The following is a 19,258-nucleotide window of genomic DNA, read 5'->3' as shown; positions in this document are numbered from 1 at the left end:
CTAACTAATTGTAATTTCTTTTTAGCATTTTTCTAAATGTCTTTGTGATGTCTGTGTTACGTATTGTCTCTCCAGCTTCACTTCCGTTATGGTCACCCCTGAGGGCACGTCTTTAAGTGAGCACGACTTCGAGTGTGCGCGACTTAGACCTAAAGTGGGTGCGACCTAGAGTGGGCGCGACTTAGAGTAGTTCTGCGCTGCTGCAGTTTGATATAATTCGCTTCCACTGGCGGGCTTCCACTACCTCCTGATGTGGCCTGAATCTAATGTGAAAAGATCAGATTTGAATCCATTTGGAGAGTTTACACAAGCAAAAAAAATCAGATCTGTGTCAATTTAAGGCAAAAATCAATCAATCAATCAATGTTTATTTATATAGCCCTAAATCACAAGTGTCTCAAAGGGCTGCACAAGCCACAACGACATCCTCGGTACAAAGCCCACATAAGGGCAAGGAAAAACTCACCCCAGTGGGACGTCGATGTGAATGACTATGAGAAACCTTGGAGAGGACCGCATATGTGGGTAACCCCCCCGCCCCTCTAGGGGAGACCGAATGCAATGGATGTCGAGTGGGTCTGACATAATATTGTGAGAGTCCAGTCCATAGTGGATCCAACATAATAGTAAGAGTCCAGTCCATAGTGGGGCCAGCAGGACACCATCCCGAGCGGAGACGGGTCAGCAGCGCAGAGATGTTCCCAGCCGATGCACAGGCGAGCGGTCCACCCCGGGTCCCGACTCTGGACAGCCAGCACTTCATCCATGGCCACCGGACCTGTGCCCCCCCCCCCCCCCCCACCCCCCCCCCCGAGTATACAAATGAGTTTTAAGATGGGACTTAAATGCTTCTACTGAGGTAGCATCTCTAACTGTTACCGGGAGGGCATTCCATAGTACTGGAGCCCGAATAGAAAACGCTCTATAGCCCGCAGACTTTTTTTGGGCTCTGGGAATCACTAATAAGCCGGAGTTCTTTGAACGCAGATTTCTTGCCGGGACATATGGTACAAAAAAAATCGGATTGGGTGTGCAGTGTAGACAGGGCCAAAGTTACCTTATAATTGTGTGTGTTTGGTCTTACATGTTATTGCAATGAATGATAGGTTATTTGAAAGAACTAAATATAGAGTACAAGCCGTATGCGCCAGCACAAATTATCAATTAGGTGGCACTTCAGCCAAGCTTGTTTCATACCATCAGCACATTTTCCAAACAAGGAAGGAAATGGAGAGAAGAAATATTGTATAAAGGGAGAATGGAAAGAGCTCCCTAGAGATGCGCTTGCTACCAGTGCTACTTTAAGTTGTTTATGCTTCCTGCTGCACCCTGCTTCATTGTGAGGACAACACAGTACAGTACATATTAATAGTATTAATCTCACCATCCTTAATACCGCATATGCACCTATTTTGGTCTTTTAAATATCAATCCACAAGATTACTATCCAAACCAAATGTGTGATAATGTTTTAAATGTCATCACTTGGCTTAGGGTGACTCTCGGCATGGCTAGTATGAAATATCCAGTAAAAGTGAGTATGCCGCTTACATTTCAGCAACCATTTTTGTATATCTTCTCAAGGAACAATAATATACTAAATTATTTAGAGTAGTCAGTGTGCAGCTTGTACAGCAGTATAGATGAGCTATTTACTGAAAACCTCTCAAAACACACCACAAACCTGTAGACACATTATTGTCTACATAGCTGGCCACAGAAGTGAATAGCAAGACGATTGTGCATTTTCTACAAGCATGATGGCGTTAGAGCCAAGGTTTGAGGCTACATGAGTGCTGCCAGCACTGGGAAAATGCAGTTCATTGAGAAAAACGTGAATTCCAACATGTACTGTGACATTGTGAAGCAATGCGTGATCCTCTTGCTTTGGAAATAAGGCTGCGTTAGATATCAATGGTGCACACATTAAATATTAAATGTGTTGTGCAGTGACTTGTGTTGCCCGCTATGTAGATAATACGGTGGAACCTTGATTTACAAACTATATTTCTGGAACTGGCTTCATAAATAAAAATGTATTGTATATATATATATATATATACATATATATATATATATATGTGTGTCTTAAGATTATCCAAAAAATAGTGCTCGATACTGTGGTAGAGCGCAATATATGTATGTGTGGGAAAAAAATCACAAGACTACTTCATCTCTACAGGCCTGTTTCATGTGGGGTTCCCTCAATCATCAGGAGATTTTAATAGAAGCATTCACATACCATGGTTTATACAGGGCACAGAGTGGGTAGGTACAGGCTGGCGTAGGGGCGTGGTAATTGGCTCATGTGTTACCTAGGAGGTGTTTCCGTCTGTGACGGCATGCTGATACAATTTCGCTGCGCTTGTTGAGGGATGCCAGGTCTGGACGGTATACAATAAACAGTTTCTCTTTCAAGCATAGGTTGCATCTTTTATTACCACTATTGTAAGGTGTGCTGGATGCAAGAATTTGCCATGTTATTGAATATTCAACATTATTGTCTTTGAGGTCCCAAATGTGTTTGCTGAGTTCTGTAGTATTCCGCAGGTTTTGGTTCCTGAAAGAAGCCTTGTGATTGTTCCATCTGGTTTTAAACTCTCCCTCGGTTAATACTACATATGTGTCGGATGTGTTAATGTCCTTGCGTGTTACCTTTGATTGGTAAACGACTGATGTTTGTAAGCACCCCCCGTTGAGAGGGCAATCAGGTTTCTTGCGGCAGTTGCAGCCTTTGTTGGTTTTGGAGTCGCTCTGTCTGGGGGCAGATGGCTCATTTGCAATTGTTTTGTTGTGGTTTGAAATAATTTGTCGTATATTGTTCATACAGCTGTAGCTCAATTTAATGTTGTTCTTGTTGAATACTTTTCTTAGGGTGTTGCCTTTGGGGAAGTCTTTGTCGATCAGAGTGAGGAATTTGTGGCCAATATTAGTTGAGGCGTTTTTGCTGTATGGGGGGTTGTACCAGATAATGTTGTTTCGTTTTCTGCTCTTTTTTGGTTGGTTTCCTGGCGTGGGTTCATAGGTGAGGGTGAAATTGTATCCGCTTTCATCAAGTGCTTTTTGGTACGGGGGGTTGCTTGGTCAAATTCAGCTTTGCTAGATGACAGCATCGATAGCCTTTTATTAATTCCGGTAGGTATTCTTTCCGTGGTGGTGGGTGGGTGGTTGCTGTCATGGTGCACGTATTGGAGTGTTGTGTTGGATTTCGTGAATGGTTGGTAGCTGTTATTTCTCAGATTGAAAGTGGCGTCGAGGAAGTTGACGGTTTGCTTGTTGGTTTCAATCGTGATCCGTAGGCCGTTCTCTTTGAAAATTTGGCATACGCGCTTCTTGGTATTCTCGCTGCTCCTTGGCGAGGCGCGACACACTGCCAGTCCGTCATCACGGTAAATAACAAGGTTCAGGTTGAGGCTGGAGAGAAGGAAACTCCCAACGAGTTCACACGTTTCTGCTCCTTCAAAACTCCCCATAGTAACGTCAAATGTTGAATTGTTCTTTTTTTGCCATGGTGTACTGTTGTGGATGAGTATGGAGTTTTTTGCGTGGATGATGATGTTTCTTTCGTTGCCTGTGATTGAGTCGTAGTCTGAGGCGAAGTCTAGTGCTTGAGTCAGTAGGTCTAGCGTGATGGAAGGGTAAAATTCTTCGATATATATATATATATATATATATATATATATATATATATATATATATATATATATATATATATATATAAAGTTGTGCTGTTGTTTGTCTTGGATGTTGTTAAACCATTTGATTACTGCTGCTGTATTTCTCCATTGGTTAAGTGGTGTTTTGTCCGTGATTTTTGTGTTGACTCTGTCGGGTAGAGGTCGGGTGCAATGTGAGCTGGGCGGTAGCCGAAGGCAGGGCACTTGGCGGTCCGATCCTCGGCTACAGAAGCTAGCTCTTGGGACGTGGAACGTCACCTCGCTGGGGGGGAAGGAGCCTGAGCTAGTGCGCGAGGTAGAGAAGTTCCGGTTGGATATAGTCGGACTCACCTCGACGCACAGCAAGGGCTCTGGAACCAGTTCTCTCGAGAGGGGATGGACTCTCTTCCACTCTGGCGTTGCCAGCAGTGAGAGGCGACGGGCTGGGGTGGCAATTCTTGTTGCCCCCCGGCTCAGAGCCTGCATGTTGGAGTTCAACCCGGTGGACGAGAGGGTAGCTTCCCTCCGCCTTCGGGTGGGGGGACGGGTCCTGACTGTTGTTTGCGCTTACGCGCCAAACAGCAGCTCAGAGTACCCACCCTTTTTGGATTCACTCGAGGGAGTACTTGAGAGTGCTCCCCCGGGTGATTCCCTCGTTATACTGGGGGACTTCAACGCTCATATTGGCAACGACAGTGAAACCTGGAGAGGCGTGATTGGGAAGAATGGCCGCCCGGATCTGAACCCAAGTGGTGTTTTGTTATTGGACTTTTGTGCCCGTCACGGATTGTCCATAACGAACACCATGTTCAAGCATAAGGGTGTCCATATGTGCACTTGGCACCAGGACACCCTAGGCCGCAGTTCTATGATCGACTTTGTAGTTGTGTCATCGGATTTGCGGCCTCATGTTTTGGACACTCGGGTGAAGAGAGGGGCGGAGCTTTCTACCGATCACCACCTGGTGGTGAGTTGGCTGCGATGGTGGGGGAGGATGCCGAACAGACCTGGCAGGCCCAAACGCATTGTGAGGGTTTGCTGGGAACGTCTGGCAGAGTCTCCTGTCAGAGAGAGTTTCAATTCCCACCTCCGGAAGAACTTTGAACATGTCACGAGGGAGGTGCTGGACATTGAGTCCGAGTGGACCATGTTCCGCACCTCTATTGTCGAGGCGGCTGATTGGAGCTGTGGCCGCAAGGTAGTTGGTGCCTGTCGTGGCGGTAATCCTAGAACCCGTTGGTGGACACCGGCGGTGAGGGATGCCGTCAAGCTGAAGAAGGAGTCCTATCGGGTTCTTTTGGCTCATGGGACTCCTGAGGCAGCGGACAGGTACCGACAGGCCAAGCGGTGTGCGGCTTCAGCGGTCGCGGAGGCAAAAACTCGGACATGGGAGGAGTTCGGGGAAGCCATGGAAAACGACTTCCGGACGGCTTCGAAGCGATTCTGGACCACCATCCACCGCCTCAGGAAGGGGAAGCAGTGCACTACCAACACCGTGTATGGTGCGGATGGTGTTCTGCTGACCTCGACTGCGGAAGTTGTGGATCGGTGGAGGGAATACTTCGAAGACCTCCTCAATCCCACCAACACGTCTTCCTATGAGGAAGCAGTGCCTGAGGAATCTGTGGTGGGCTCTCCTATTTCTGGGGCTGAGGTTGCTGAGGTAGTTAAAAAGCTCCTCGGTGGCAAGGCCCCGGGGGTGGATGAGATCCGCCCGGAGTTCCTTAAGGCTCTGGATGCTGTAGGGCTGTCTTGGTTGACAAGACTCTGCAGCATCGCGTGGACATCGGGGGCAGTACCTCTGGATTGGCAGACCGGGGTGGTGGTTCCTCTCTTTAAAAAGGGGAACCGGAGGGTGTGTTCTAACTATCGTGGGATCACACTCCTCAGCCTTCCCGGTAAGGTCTATTCAGGTGTACTGGAGAGGAGGCTACGCCGGATAGTCGAACCTCGGATTCAGGAGGAACAGTGTGGTTTTCGTCCTGGTCGTGGAACTGTGGACCAGCTCTATACTCTCGGCAGGGTCCTTGAGGGTGCATGGGAGTTTGCCCAACCAGTCTACATGTGCTTTGTGGACTTGGAGAAGGCATTCGACCGTGTCCCTCGGGAAGTCCTGTGGGGAGTGCTCAGAGAGTATGGGGTTTCGGACTGTCTGATTGTGGCGGTCCGCTCCCTGTATGATCAGTGTCAGAGCTTGGTTCGCATTGCCGGCAGTAAGTCGGACACGTTTCCGGTGAGGGTTGGACTCCGCCAAGGCTGCCCTTTGTCACCGATTCTGTTCATAACTTTTATGGACAGAATTTCTAGGCGCAGTCAAGGCGTTGAGGGGATCCGGTTTGGTGGCTGCAGGATTAGGTCTCTGCTTTTTGCAGATGATTTGGTCCTGATGGCTTCATCTGGCCAGGATCTTCAGCTCTCACTGGATCGGTTCGCAGCTGAGTGTGAAGCGACTGGGATGAGAATCAGCACCTCCAAGTCCGAGTCCATGGTTCTCGCCCGGAAAAGGGTGGAGTGCCATCTCCGGGTTGGGGAGGAGATCTTGCCCCAAGTGGAGGAGTTCAAGTACCTCGGAGTCTTGTTCACGAGTGAGGGAAGAGTGGATCGTGAGATCGACAGGCGGATCGGTGCGGCGTCTTCAGTAATGCGGACGCTATATCGATCCGTTGTGGTGAAGAAGGAGCTGAGCCGGAAGGCAAAGCTCTCAATTTACCGGTCGATCTACGTTCCCATCCTCACCTATGGTCATGAGCTTTGGGTTATGACCGAAAGGACAAGATCACGGGTACAAGCGGCCGAAATGAGTTTCCTCCGCCGGGTGGCGGGGCTCTCCCTTAGAGATAGGGTGAGAAGCTCTGTCATCCGGGGGGAGCTCAAAGTAAAGCCGCTGCTCCTCCGCATCGAGAGGAGCCAGATGAGGTGGTTCGGGCATCTGGTCAGGATGCCACCCGAGCGCCTCCCTAAGGAGGTGTTTAGGGCATGTCCGACCGGTAGGAGGCCACGAGGAAGACCCAGGACACGTTGGGAAGACTATGTCTCCCGGCTGGCCTGGGAACGCCTCGGGATCCCCCGGGAGGAGCTGGACGAAGTGGCTGGGGAGAGGGAAGTCTGGGCTTCCCTGCTTAGGCTGCTGCCCCCGCGACCCGACCTCGGATAAGCGGAAGAAGATGGATGGATGGATGGATGGATGGATGTCCAGGATTATTTTGCTGATTTTTCCTATTTCAGATTTAGTTGGGTTTATTAGTCGGCATGTTGGGTTATTTGCAAAGTTGGGTTTGTGGTCCTTCAATGTGATGAAGGCTTCCTTGTTGGCTGTATATATATATATATATATATATATATATATATATATATATATATATATATATATATATATAAGCACATTTCTCCATAAGAGACAATGTAAACATAAGAAATAATGTACACAAGAACAATGTGTTGCAGCCTCTGCAAAAGTCAATATTTTAGTAAAAGTTTGTATTTTAATCTCATTGTACCTGTGTATAGTGACAATAAAAGGCATTCTATTCTATACTTTGAACACAATAAAAAGCGCTATACAGTACTGTATATTAAAACAACATAACAAGGGGGTGATGGATCACCTATCTATTGCATACCAAAGGCAAAACAACCCGTGTACTGCCGACACACACTGTCACAAGCCCTGTGGTGCATTCCCAGTTGGAAATCCCAAAACTCCTTAACTTCATTAGCCTGATCACTGCAATAAAATTACAAAGACAAATAAAAATCCACTTTCTCTTGTCAGTTAATCTTCTTCGCATGCCACTAAAAGGAGGGTGTGTGGGGAAGGCAGTGTCGACAACGCTCTGGATACTTCCTCAATGTTTCAAACCACACATTGTTTGTCCATTGCTTTCTTTGAACTCTTATTGAATTAGCAAAACAAGACAAATGTGTAGGGGTGTAACAATTTGTTTTAACAACGATTCTATTCGATATATGTTGTTGCCAGTACGATTCAGGGTTATACTAAAAAAAAATGTAACGATACAATCCAAAATGATTCAGTGACTTGAAATAGATTCAGTAACTTTTTAGCAAAAAATCAAGCAGTGTGACTGTGAAGTAAATACTGAATATTGGAAACTGCAGGTGACGTTTCCTGTATTCCTGTAATTTCTTGTAAGAGAATTGTGGATAAATGAATTATGGATACAAACAAGCAAGTAAACAACATTTAATGGCCATTGCATTCACATCTTAGTTGAATAAAATGCAACCAACACTTTGGATTGAATTAACAGGAGGGTGCCTTTTCTGCTCACATTTTAAACATTCAAGAAATGTTCAATAAAATTACAGTAACCAACATTTTAAAAATAGATTTACCTGCTAAATAAAGTTCCCCGACTCGGCCACACAGTATCTGTTCTTCGTCCTGGCGTCACGGATGAAGGACAGCGTCCCAGGTGTGTGGAAGCATGTATTTCCGGAAGTTAGTTCATCACGTAGCTTGCTCCGCTGTCACTTCTGTTTTGTCACTTAGCGTCTTTTGCAGTGTTGGGTTAGTTACTGAAAACCAGTTACTAGTTACAGTTACTAGTTACTTTATTTCAAAAGTAGCTCAGTTACTAACTCAGTTACTTAAACCAAAAGTAATGCGTTACTGTGAAAAGTAACTATTTAGTTACTTATATATTTATTTTAATTTTTTTTAAGGCCCCATTTAATGCCCTTTTAGCCTTCATTTCAGTACTGTTATTGCACTGGAGAATAATACAATCTGTTGATAAACTTGACATGCATTTGCATCACTGAACTCTGCTAAGCAATGTGGTCTTCATACAACACACAAAGACAAAGATATGTTTCAAAGGGCCAATTTGTTTCAGACCAGAACAAATTGACAAAACTATTTTAAATAGCTGCAACATAACATACATAAGTAACAAACAGCATAATAACAACATAGCTGTAAACCAAGAAAGGCACACTACATACATAAAGCCTAACCAGGCGTTTTTTCTCTCTCAAGGAATTCTGAAATAAAATCATGTCTGAAGCCCAGAACACTCTACACATTTCCCCACTTAGTTTAGAGAAAAGGAAATATTAGCCTGGCCCACTAGTATCCCTCTTTAGGTTTGTGAACTTTATAGTCTAAACATTTAGAGTGATGTGATAATCAAACACTCTAGAAGTCTAGAATGAAAGAGTATATAAGGGAATTGACAGAGTGTGTGTACCTTCAGTGTGCAGTGCCTCGTTAAAATCCAGCCGCTGTTGGAGGTGGAGGTGAAGTGTGTGTCTCTTTACTAGCTTCGTCGAAGCATGTTGTTTTTGTAGCTGTTTCAGCAGATTTGAATTGCGAGGATAGGATCTTTGATCCAAGACACAACTTACATTCAACTAAAATGTTCTTTTCTTTGTGGTCGATAAAAGAAAAGTACTGAAAATATCTCCATTTTAACAAACTCTGCTTCGGGGTTCGCCATGACGTCTTGTTAGTAGACACAGACACGCCCCCTCCCACACACACACACACACACACACACACACATACACACAGACAGTGCGCGGCGCGCCTCTTCCTTGTTGCCTCTTCCGCAGCGCTGCAATAAAACACTCAGATCTTCTCAGTTTCTAGCCGATACTACATAAAAAATAACGCAGTAACGCATCATGTAGTAACGGTAACTGAGTTACTGAATATAAAAAATAACGCGTTGGATTACTATTTACCGCCGATAGTAACGGTGTTACACTAACGCGGTCCCAACACTGGTCTTTTGTGGCTTAAAGTTAAGTTGTGGCTTTACATTATTGTGTTGTGTCGTTTGTATTTGTTGTGGCTGTTGACCAGATGCCCGAACCACCTCAGCTGGCTCCTCTCCATGTGGAGCAGCAGCGGCTTTACTTTGAGCTCCTCCTGAATGACACAGCTTCTTACCCTGTCTCTAAGGGAGCCCTGCCACCCGACAGAGGAAACTCATTTAGGCCGCTTGTACCCGTGATCTTGTCCTTTCGGTCATAGCCGAAAGCTCATAGAATAGAATATAGAATAGAATAGAATATATCTTTATTGTCATTGTACATTGTACAACGAAATTGTAAGCAAAACTAATTTAGTGCAAATTCATAACACATAAAACCATAAGAACATAGATAAATAGATAAAAATACATAAAATACATAAAAATAGCAAGCACACAGCTCACATGCACAGTCATTATTGTCGTCTTGTGTTCAGCGACACTATTGCTCTCGGGTAAAAAGTGTTCTTAAGTCTGTTTGTCCGGCATTTGATTGTCCAGTCACTCCTGCCCAAGGGCAGCAGTTCAAAAAGTTTATGTCCAGGGTGAGATGGGTCCCTTATGATGTTTTGGGCCTTTTTGAGGCACCTGGCACGACCGTAGGTGAGGATGGGAACGTAGATCGACCGGTAAATTGAGAGCTTTGTCAATTACTTAAGACGCCGCACCGATTCGCCTGTCGATCTCACGATCCACTCTCCCCTTACTCGTGAACACGACTCTGAGGTACTTGAACTCCTCCACTTGGGGCAAGATCTCCTCCCCAACACGGAGATGGCACTACACCCTTTTCCGGGCAAAAACCATGGACTCGGACTTGGGAGGTGCTGATTGTCATCCCGGTCGCTTCACACACGACTGCGAAACAATCCAGTGAGAGTTGAAGGTCCTAACCAGATGAAGCCATCAGGGCCACATCATCTGCAAGAAGCAGAGACCTGGAGCCACCAAACCGGATACCCTCAACGCCCTGACTGCGCCTAGAAATTCTGTCCATAAAGGTTTTTAACAGAATAGGTGACTTTTTTAGTGTCGATAGAATCGATCGATTCCCTTTGGATTGATACCTAATTTCTGAAAGACAAACTTGCACAGATCCATATACTAAAACAGGGGTCACCAACGCGGTGCCCGCGGGCACCAGGTAGCCCGTAAGGACCAGATGAGTAGCCCGCTGGCCTGTTCTAAAAATAGCTCAAATAGCAGCACTTACCAGTGAGCTGCCTCTATTTTTTAAATTGTATTTATTTACTAGCAAGCTGGTCTCGCTTTGCTCGACATTTGTAATTCTAAGAGAGACAAAACTCAAATAGAATTTGAAAATCCAAGAAAATATTTTAAAGACTTGGTCTTCACTAACTGACAAAGAAACAGTTAACAGATTTGGTGTCCAGTTCAAAGTGTGACATGATTTATTTAAAAATTTGAGAGTTGACTTTTGTATTTTACATGAGTTATTATTTGTACAAACATGGTGCAAAGTAATTCATGATTTGTTAAAAGATGTTAGTGGCTAGCTAGTTAAAATGGGATATTGTGATTTCACAAGACTGTCTTAGAAGTGATCATTTGAAAATGTTCAATTTGAAAAATGTGCACTTAGAGAAAATATAAAAAATAAAGTGTTGCATATTGATATTTATCTGTTTCTATATATATTTATTGTGAGAAATCATGAAGATGATCAGTGTTTCCACAAAGATAAATACCATTAATTATTAATAATAACATGGAGTTAAAGGTAAATTGAGCAAATTGGCTATTTCTGGCAATTTATTTAAGTGTGTATACAAACTGGTAGCCCCTGCGATGAGGTGGCGACTTGTCCAGGGTGTACCCCGCCTTCCGCCCGATTGTAGCTGAGATAGGCTCCAGCGCCCCCCGCGACCCCAAAGGGAATAAGCGGTAGAAAATGGATGGATGGAAACCGGTAGCCCTTCGCATTAATCAGTACCCAAGAAGTAGCTCTTGGTTTCAAAAAGGTTGGTGACCCCTGTACTAGAAAACTTGAAATATAAATTGATCTATCGATGTATCGATTAACTGTTGCACCCTTACAAATGTGTAAAAAAACACTTAAAAAGCACACAAAGTAGCACTAAACACAGTATTTAACGACAACACTATCGCCCACAATGGATGGCTGCGCTGCAGGCACACAATGAGTGTATGAAATATGTGTACATAGAGACAAGGTTTGGACAACAAAGCATATTTTCATTGTAAATCGAAAGCTCGTACAATGAGAAGTCCGTAAATCGTGGCTCCACTGTAATGTCTTAGTGTTGACCTATTTTCAGGGGACAGTAAAGCTGTACACTGACCAGTCTAAGTTGTGTTTCTACAGAATTGCCAGATGAGAAGTTATATTACAATGTTTGATCAAATGTGAGGGGTGTTGTGAGATACTGTAAATGTGATGGACTGCCAAATAGTTCTAGATAGTCATCAGTGGGCTTAGACTAAAACCAGTCAGTCACGAAAGGTTATTAACACAACTGTCACGTTCTCTCCCTACTTCCAGTGTTTTTGGGCATCACTGACTTGACAGTCTCCCAGGTGCGACACAACAGCATGTGTGTGCAATGGCAGCCTCATCTGCACGCTACGCTATACAGAGTCTCCATCCAGTCTACTCTCAGTAAGTGCAATTACTGTACATGTTTTTCATTGGAGGTGTTTACCTACCAGTCAAATACAGAAAAGATGCAATTATCATGTTTTAAGTTCCATGTTTTAACGTATTTTTTCAGGCAATAATTGTGGTCGTACACATCATTTAGAACAGCTTTTCCGTGCCCACAGATGGGTCTTGCTAAATTTGATGCTTTGCATTTAATTGGTTCTCTTTTGGGGTTTTTTTGTGTATTTGCTGTAATCCAAGCAGAGACTAGCAGATGCTAAACCACCTTCCTGGATGTGAAAGTGCAGCCTCTATCTTTATTCTAACAATTGTTTACTTCATAGTAGAAGAGCACATTGGAGCTACCTTATGATCAAATACGGACATAAAATGAAGCTAACAAAAAGGGAGATAAAACACAATTCTTAATACATTTGTGTACATTTGACATATTGACACATTTGTTGTAGTCATCCCATTCAGTCTGTTTCTCCAAATAAAAGATGATGTATTGCCTTTCCAAACACTGGGGCGGTGTGGCTCAGATGGTAGAGCAGCTGTTCAGAAACTTGAGGGTTCCTGTTACGAATCCTCTCTGCCATCCTAGTCACTGCCGCTGTGTCCTTGGGCATGACACTTCACCACGACAATGTACTGTAGAAGCAAACAAATCAATACTGTCATTTATTTCCTTTTCTTTAGGTAGTTTTTTTTGTCCATTTTGTTACCTGTTTTGTTTTGTTTTTTCAAATGTCACATAAACCAGAGGGTATTTGAGGAGTCACAATCGAATTTAACCTTAACAAAAAAATGCAGCTTTGAAAAGTCAAAAACTATGTCACCTGTTCCCTTGATCATGTGCTTTCTTGGTTGTGTTCTTGAAGACAGTCAGCGACAGGAAGTGAGCCTGGGGGGCGGGGCTTCCCGACAATGTTTCTACGACCTTGTTCCAAGCAGCCAATATGAGATCAGCGTTCATGCCCAGATGCATGAAATGGAAGGACCTCCCGTCTCCATCACGGACATGACACGTATGTTACACTGTAAAATTACAACATGGATGCAAAATGGCCAGGGGAGGACTTGACAATGGTTTTCCTTAATGCAACGACATTTCTAAATTGTGGGTTAATACCCCGGAAAAGGGTGGAGTGCCATCTGCGGGTTGGGGAGGAGACCCTGCCCCAAGTGGAGGAGTTCAAGTACCTCGGAGTCTTGTTCACGAGTGAGGGAAGAGTGGATCGTGAGATCGACAGGCGGATCGGTGCGGCATCTTCAGTAATGCGGACGCTGTATCGATCCGTTGTGGTGAAGAAGGAGCTGAGCCGGAAGGCAAAGCTCTCAATTTACCGGTCGATCTACGTTCCCATCCTCACCTATGGTCATGAGCTTTGGGTTATGACCGAAAGGACAAGATCACGGGTACAAGCGGCCGAAATGAGTTTCCTCCGCCGGGTGGCAGGGCTCTCCCTTAGAGATAGGGTGAGAAGCTCTGTCATCCGCGGGGAGCTCAAAGTAAAGCCGCTGCTCCTCCACATCGAGAGGAGCCAGATGAGGTGGTTCGGGCATCTGGTCAGGATGCCACCCGATCGCCTCCCTCGGGAGGTGTTTAGGGCACGTCCGACCGGTAGGAGGCCCCGGGGAAGACCCAGGACACGTTGGGAAGACTATGTCTCCCGGCTGGCCTGGGAACGCCTCGGGATCCCCCGGGAAGAGCTGGACGAAGTGGCTGGGGAGAGGGAAGTCTGGGCTTCCCTGCTTAGGCTGCTGCCCCCGCGACCCGACCTCGGATAAGCGGAAGAAGATGGATGGATGGATGTATGGGTTAATACTCCACAAATGTATCTCACATGAAAGTTCTTGGGGGATAATTGTATTACAACTTTGCAAAAACACCTTTATTATGAAGAAGATGTGTCTTATACAATATGATACAATGGGCGATATGAAACGGCTACACTTTGGTATCTAATGGTTATAGAGTAAGTAAAATTGCAGTCAACTTTTTCACTTTTATATGTTCTATATTTTACTTATCCCCTGATTTGAATTCTAAGTAGATTCTACGTGATTCTTGATTTACAGTTCCTTACATGCAAGCCTCTCTGCAGCTGTCTTTTTGACCTTCATCATATTTTTTTTTCCCAGAGTCTGTCTAAGTGAGGACTCTGGCTGTTGTTGCAGCCCATTGGTCAGGTGATGAGCTCAGTTGTATCACACAGCTCAGGGGACCTCAAGGGCTCAGCTCACTGTCAAGGTTTTAGATAGATAACACACAGACACACACACACACACACACACACACACACACCCAACAACACTCTGGATCAGCAGGTGTTATACTTTCACAAACAGTGGTGAATTAATTTGGTTGAACTGTAATTCCCCAAATAGTGGATTCTACTCCCACAGACACCATGTTTTAATTCTGGTCAATTTAAAACAAATCAGCATTAAAACAGCTCCTTCTTTCCTACCTCTGTAAATACGCAGGGTTTTAACTATAATTACTGAAAGTGGATCTATGGTGATTTTAATCTACATTTAAAACACTTCCTTGTAGGCCATATAATATATGTGTAATATACCTTGGTGTGAATTTTGCTCCAAAGTCACTTTTACAACCCACTTTGTGCATGTATCGGGAAGATGTTGGTTTGATCGCAAATGAAACCACACCTCACCCTCTCCAAAAGTATCGATTTATCTTTTCACCGTATACACTGTCTAATATATATATTGGAGACGAATGTCACAGCTATTTTTTTTTCAGACACAGGTTAAAATGAACTTCATAAACAGTGTATAGATTTACCCGGTCACAACATAAGGTATACTTGCACACATACTTGCCAACCCTCCCGAATTTTCTGGGAGACTCCCGAATTTCAGTGCCTCTCCCGAAAATCTCCCGGGACAACCATTCTCCCGAAAATCTCCCGATTTCCAGCCGGACAACTATATTGTGGGCGTGCCTTTAAGGCACTGCCTTTAGCGTCGTTTCTCACCTGAAAAGGAGATTATTATACATGTCTCCGTTATCCATAGGTTTATCTATAACCCATAAAGTAGGCAGGCACGGAGCTATTTCTCAGCGTGTGTTTATTCCAGCCGGCACGTTAATACATTGACACACAACATCCGGATTACCATCATGCATTGCTTCAAAACTACGGCAAGTTGTAATATCCAAAATTTCCAGCCGGACAAACAATATTGGGAGCGTGCCTTAAAGGCACTGCCTTTAGCGTACTCTCACCTGAAAAGGAGACTATTATATATGTCTCCGTTATCCATAGGTTTATCTATAACCCATAACACGCTGGCCGAATGGATATAGTCACTCATGAATGGTCAGAGAAGCACAAGGCGGCGGCAACGCAGTATTGTGGGCCACCTTGCAAGCAACATTTTGTTCTCATTTGCGGATGTTTTCAACAAATCCGTGAAGGATATGTTCCCGCAGTCAGAGATCGCTCGCCAGTACTCAAATGGCAGAACAAAAGCTACTCAAATAGTGAAAGGTAAGTGTTATTTGTATTTTAAGTAAGCAGCAAGTACAGTACAGTTAGTAGAACAACTGTGTTTTCATTACTGTTTACTGTACTATATATATACAGTATATATATATACATATATATATATATATGTATATATGTGTATATATATATATATATATATATATATATATATATATATATATATATATATATATATATATATAAGAAATACTTTAATTTCAGTGAATTCTAGCTATAAATATACTCCTCCACCTTCTATCATACATTTTAGCCAGCCGGACCTTGGTATAATAGGTACGATGGATTAACTTGCACTGAATAAGGCTGTATCTAGTACAAATAGAAGACTTATGAACTTTACTTAAAATCTCTATCCAGCTCTCCTCACATAGGGTCACTCCTGAATTACCCTCCCAAAGTGACTTAATTGAATTCAGAGAGTCTGGGTTTGAATGAAAAGTTTGATTGTATATACGTGTAATTGATCTTTTTAAAGTCGGAAGTGGTGTCAGAAAAGCATCTAAAACTGTGAGTCGGTAAGTTTAGAAACCTGGCAAAAGTTTTACGAACAAAACTGCGGATCTGTAGATATCTAAAAAAAAAAGTGTTGATTAGGCAGTGAAAATGTATCACATAGTTGCTGGAAAGAGGCACAAATTTTGTCAATTTATAAATCTTTAATGTTGTTGATCTCCAGACTTGACAATCTTAAAAAGGCACGATCGACAAAAGAGGGAAGGAAAGCATGGTTAGCAGTAATGGGTGCAAGACTAGAAATAGTCTATAAACCAAAATAGTGCTTAAACTGAACTAAATTTCTGAATGAAGTTTTTAAAATTTGATTTTTTTGTAAAAGCGGAAGTAGAAGAGTGGATGGGAGAGTGAACCAGAGCACTAAAAGGTTGGGTTGAGTTAGCCTCCATAACCAGCCATATTGCAGCCAATATTTAAGAATTATAATGTTGGTGGCCCAGTAGTAAAACCTAAAGTTTCATAGTGCTAATCCTCTTGACAATTTTGGTCTCTGTAAATATTGTTTACATAATCTTTGATATAACGATATTGGATCGACACCTATCTCTTGGAAGGCAAACTTGCCGAGCACAGATCGATATACTTGAAATTCACGAATATAAATAGATCTATCGATCAATTGTTACACCCCTATTAATAATACTAACACAGACTCTTGTAAATATGTTAACATATTAGTTAATGCTTACAATGCTGGTTTGATTTCATTACGATAGCACGTACAAATATGCAAGAAAACACTACAATTAAACGTGTGTCGGTTTAGTAAGTATGAATTGTTTTAGTTTTTGTAAAACTAACAAACATTGCTTGGAGTGATGAATGAAGAAGAATGATTGCTAACCAAAACAGCAGCACTTGCGGAGGTATGAATTTGACTGAAGTCTTACTGGCTGCCACTTTGGCAAGTCTTCTATGGTTCCAGTCACACATATGCTTCCTCCAGTGTTGTTTGCGTAGCTGCATTCCATTAAATTAGTTATACCCAGTCAGTCCTGCCCAGCATGTTGTGGTGTTTGATGTGTCTGACTATATGTATTTTGATTCTCGTGTTTTTGCTGTTTGAGTTACTAGGGCATCAAAGCAACAGTCATCATGGCATCCCCCGTCTGTAATTCTCCATAAACCAGACAACGGACAAAAACAGTTTGTCTCACTCTCATTAACAGCTCATGCTCAAAGGTCTGCACTCTGTTAAGAGCCATCATAGCTGTATATGGTTGTTAAAGTATTGCTAAAACAAGAAATATAATGGTGTACAAAGACTTGTGCACAGTATTATATGCATTATACTATTTGATGCAATTGTGAATTATTGTACAAATACACTTTGCAAAATGTCAGCCCCTCTAAAAGTATACCTCCATAGATGGCTGGCCACCATATTAAGAACAATTGTGTTGTAATACACATATCCTAATTCCACACATCCTAATTCATTTCATAATTTATGTCAGTGTAAAAAAATGTGCTTACTAATCCGTTCATGTATTCTGGTCATCATTAAGTGCTTTAACTTTTGTTGTGAAGCACAAAGCTAAACTTTACTTCTGATTGTTTTTGTTTTTTTAATCAATAGATTACATTAGATTATTCTCCCAGAATTAGAACACTTGAAGTGCTTATACTGATTCAGTATTTATGCATCAGCTACGTTTGCCATCTGTTTGACACAAACTCTTTATTAAGAAACTTGAACATGTTTATTCTTATGTTACATTCATCATCTCATTATTGGAATTAATGTATTTTCTTACTATATTTTCATAAGTCCTTTTTGAGCTATTTGTACGTGTGCCCAAATCTTCTCCTTCCCGCCAACTAATCGTCTTGGCACGGACATATCCCTTCGCCGGGGGTTGTTTTTTACTGTGAAAAACAGCCCATGGACAGACACACTGGATTGATGAAAATACTTTCGCTGTCCTCGGGTTATTAGGGAACAGATGGGCCAAACGGAAAGTTGTTTTTGTTTTTGCTGTAACTTAGCGATGGAAAGAAAACACCATAAATGCATTGCTTTTATACTTGCTGTTTGTAACCACACTACATCCCGGAAAGATCTAGAACAGACCTGGCCAACCCGCGGCTCTCGAGCCTCATGCGGTTCTTTGGCTGGTTTCATGCGGCTCTTAACTCTGTTATGAGAGTAGCATATGTGTGTGTGTGGCCCTTTAAGATATGACAGCATGTGAGGTGAGTGACGTCAGTGAGTGAGTTGGCGAGAGAGATGAGGGAGCGGTAACAGTCCGTGGTGCAGGTGCTAGTAGCTTGGTGGATGGCTGCGTGCAAGACACCAATAAAGTCACAAAGTTGCGATAAACCGCCGGTCTCGTCATTCACCCTTGAGTCCGGAGCTTTAAAGACCCACTGCCGGGTAAAGTGAAGGGTGTTACCCCCGAAGTACATCGGCCCTCGAGGAACGTCTCCTATGCGCTCCTCGACTACGGTCTGGGAGCCGGAAGCAGGAAAGGTGTAACAACTCTATTAGTGCCTTAGTGTTTACCATGAAGTCTTTATTTTGACAGCCCTTCGCGGTAAACTTGTCTGAGTCCAAACTGAGGCAGTATTTGTCATTGATAAAACTTTCGGCGAATCAAAATTTATGACCAATAAAAACGCAATAAAAGGGGATGGAAATTTGACCCGGCAAATATAAACAAAAGAAAACACTGCCGTAAAGCGATAATCGAGACAATAAAAAAACAAGCAAACCGGGCGGTAGGTAAAAAAAAAAAAATCAGCGTCCGGGTGACACGCGGGCTTCAGAAATTGCGCGTCCTTTCTGATTTCAATGCGTAAAAAGACACACAAAGTGCGGTAACGCCAACACTGCTTGACAGTATAACAAAATAAGTCACTTCGGAAGGCAGCCTGTTCTTTAGGCAGCTGGGGGTCGATCACCGGGTTGAGACGTGCATGGAGGAGGCGTTCCAAGACCTTATATGGAACACACAGCAGTGAGATGGGTCGGTATCCCTTAGGGTCATCGCTAGGCTTGTTTGGCTTCGGCATAGCGATCACCTTGGCACGACGCCAGATCTTTGACAGCTTCAGACATCGGAGACACATGGGAGAAGAAGGAGCACAGCCAGACGATTGCCTTCTTGCCTTGATGTTTTATGTATTCCGGATGGATGCCGT

General features: G+C 43.4%; 1 protein-coding gene across 7 annotated transcripts in view; it reads left to right on the top strand.

Moving 5' to 3' along the window:
* col14a1a (collagen, type XIV, alpha 1a) overlaps positions 1-19,258 on the top strand; it is a 367,796-nt gene that overhangs the window by 219,475 nt on the left and 129,063 nt on the right. For all 7 annotated transcript variants that reach the window (XM_061953441.2, XM_061953406.1, XM_061953424.1 and 4 more), the window contains 2 exons: positions 11,961-12,077; positions 12,944-13,090. In XM_061953441.2, coding sequence (XP_061809425.1) covers positions 11,961-12,077; positions 12,944-13,090 — 264 coding nt within the window. The remainder of the gene's footprint in view (positions 1-11,960; positions 12,078-12,943; positions 13,091-19,258) is intronic.

The sequence above is a fragment of the Nerophis lumbriciformis genome, linkage group LG04 (assembly GCF_033978685.3).
Source record: "Nerophis lumbriciformis linkage group LG04, RoL_Nlum_v2.1, whole genome shotgun sequence".
Classification (NCBI taxonomy): domain Eukaryota; kingdom Metazoa; phylum Chordata; class Actinopteri; order Syngnathiformes; family Syngnathidae; genus Nerophis; species Nerophis lumbriciformis.
The sequence above is the reverse complement of the archived record's forward strand: the minus strand, read 5'-3'. Positions and strand labels throughout refer to the sequence as shown.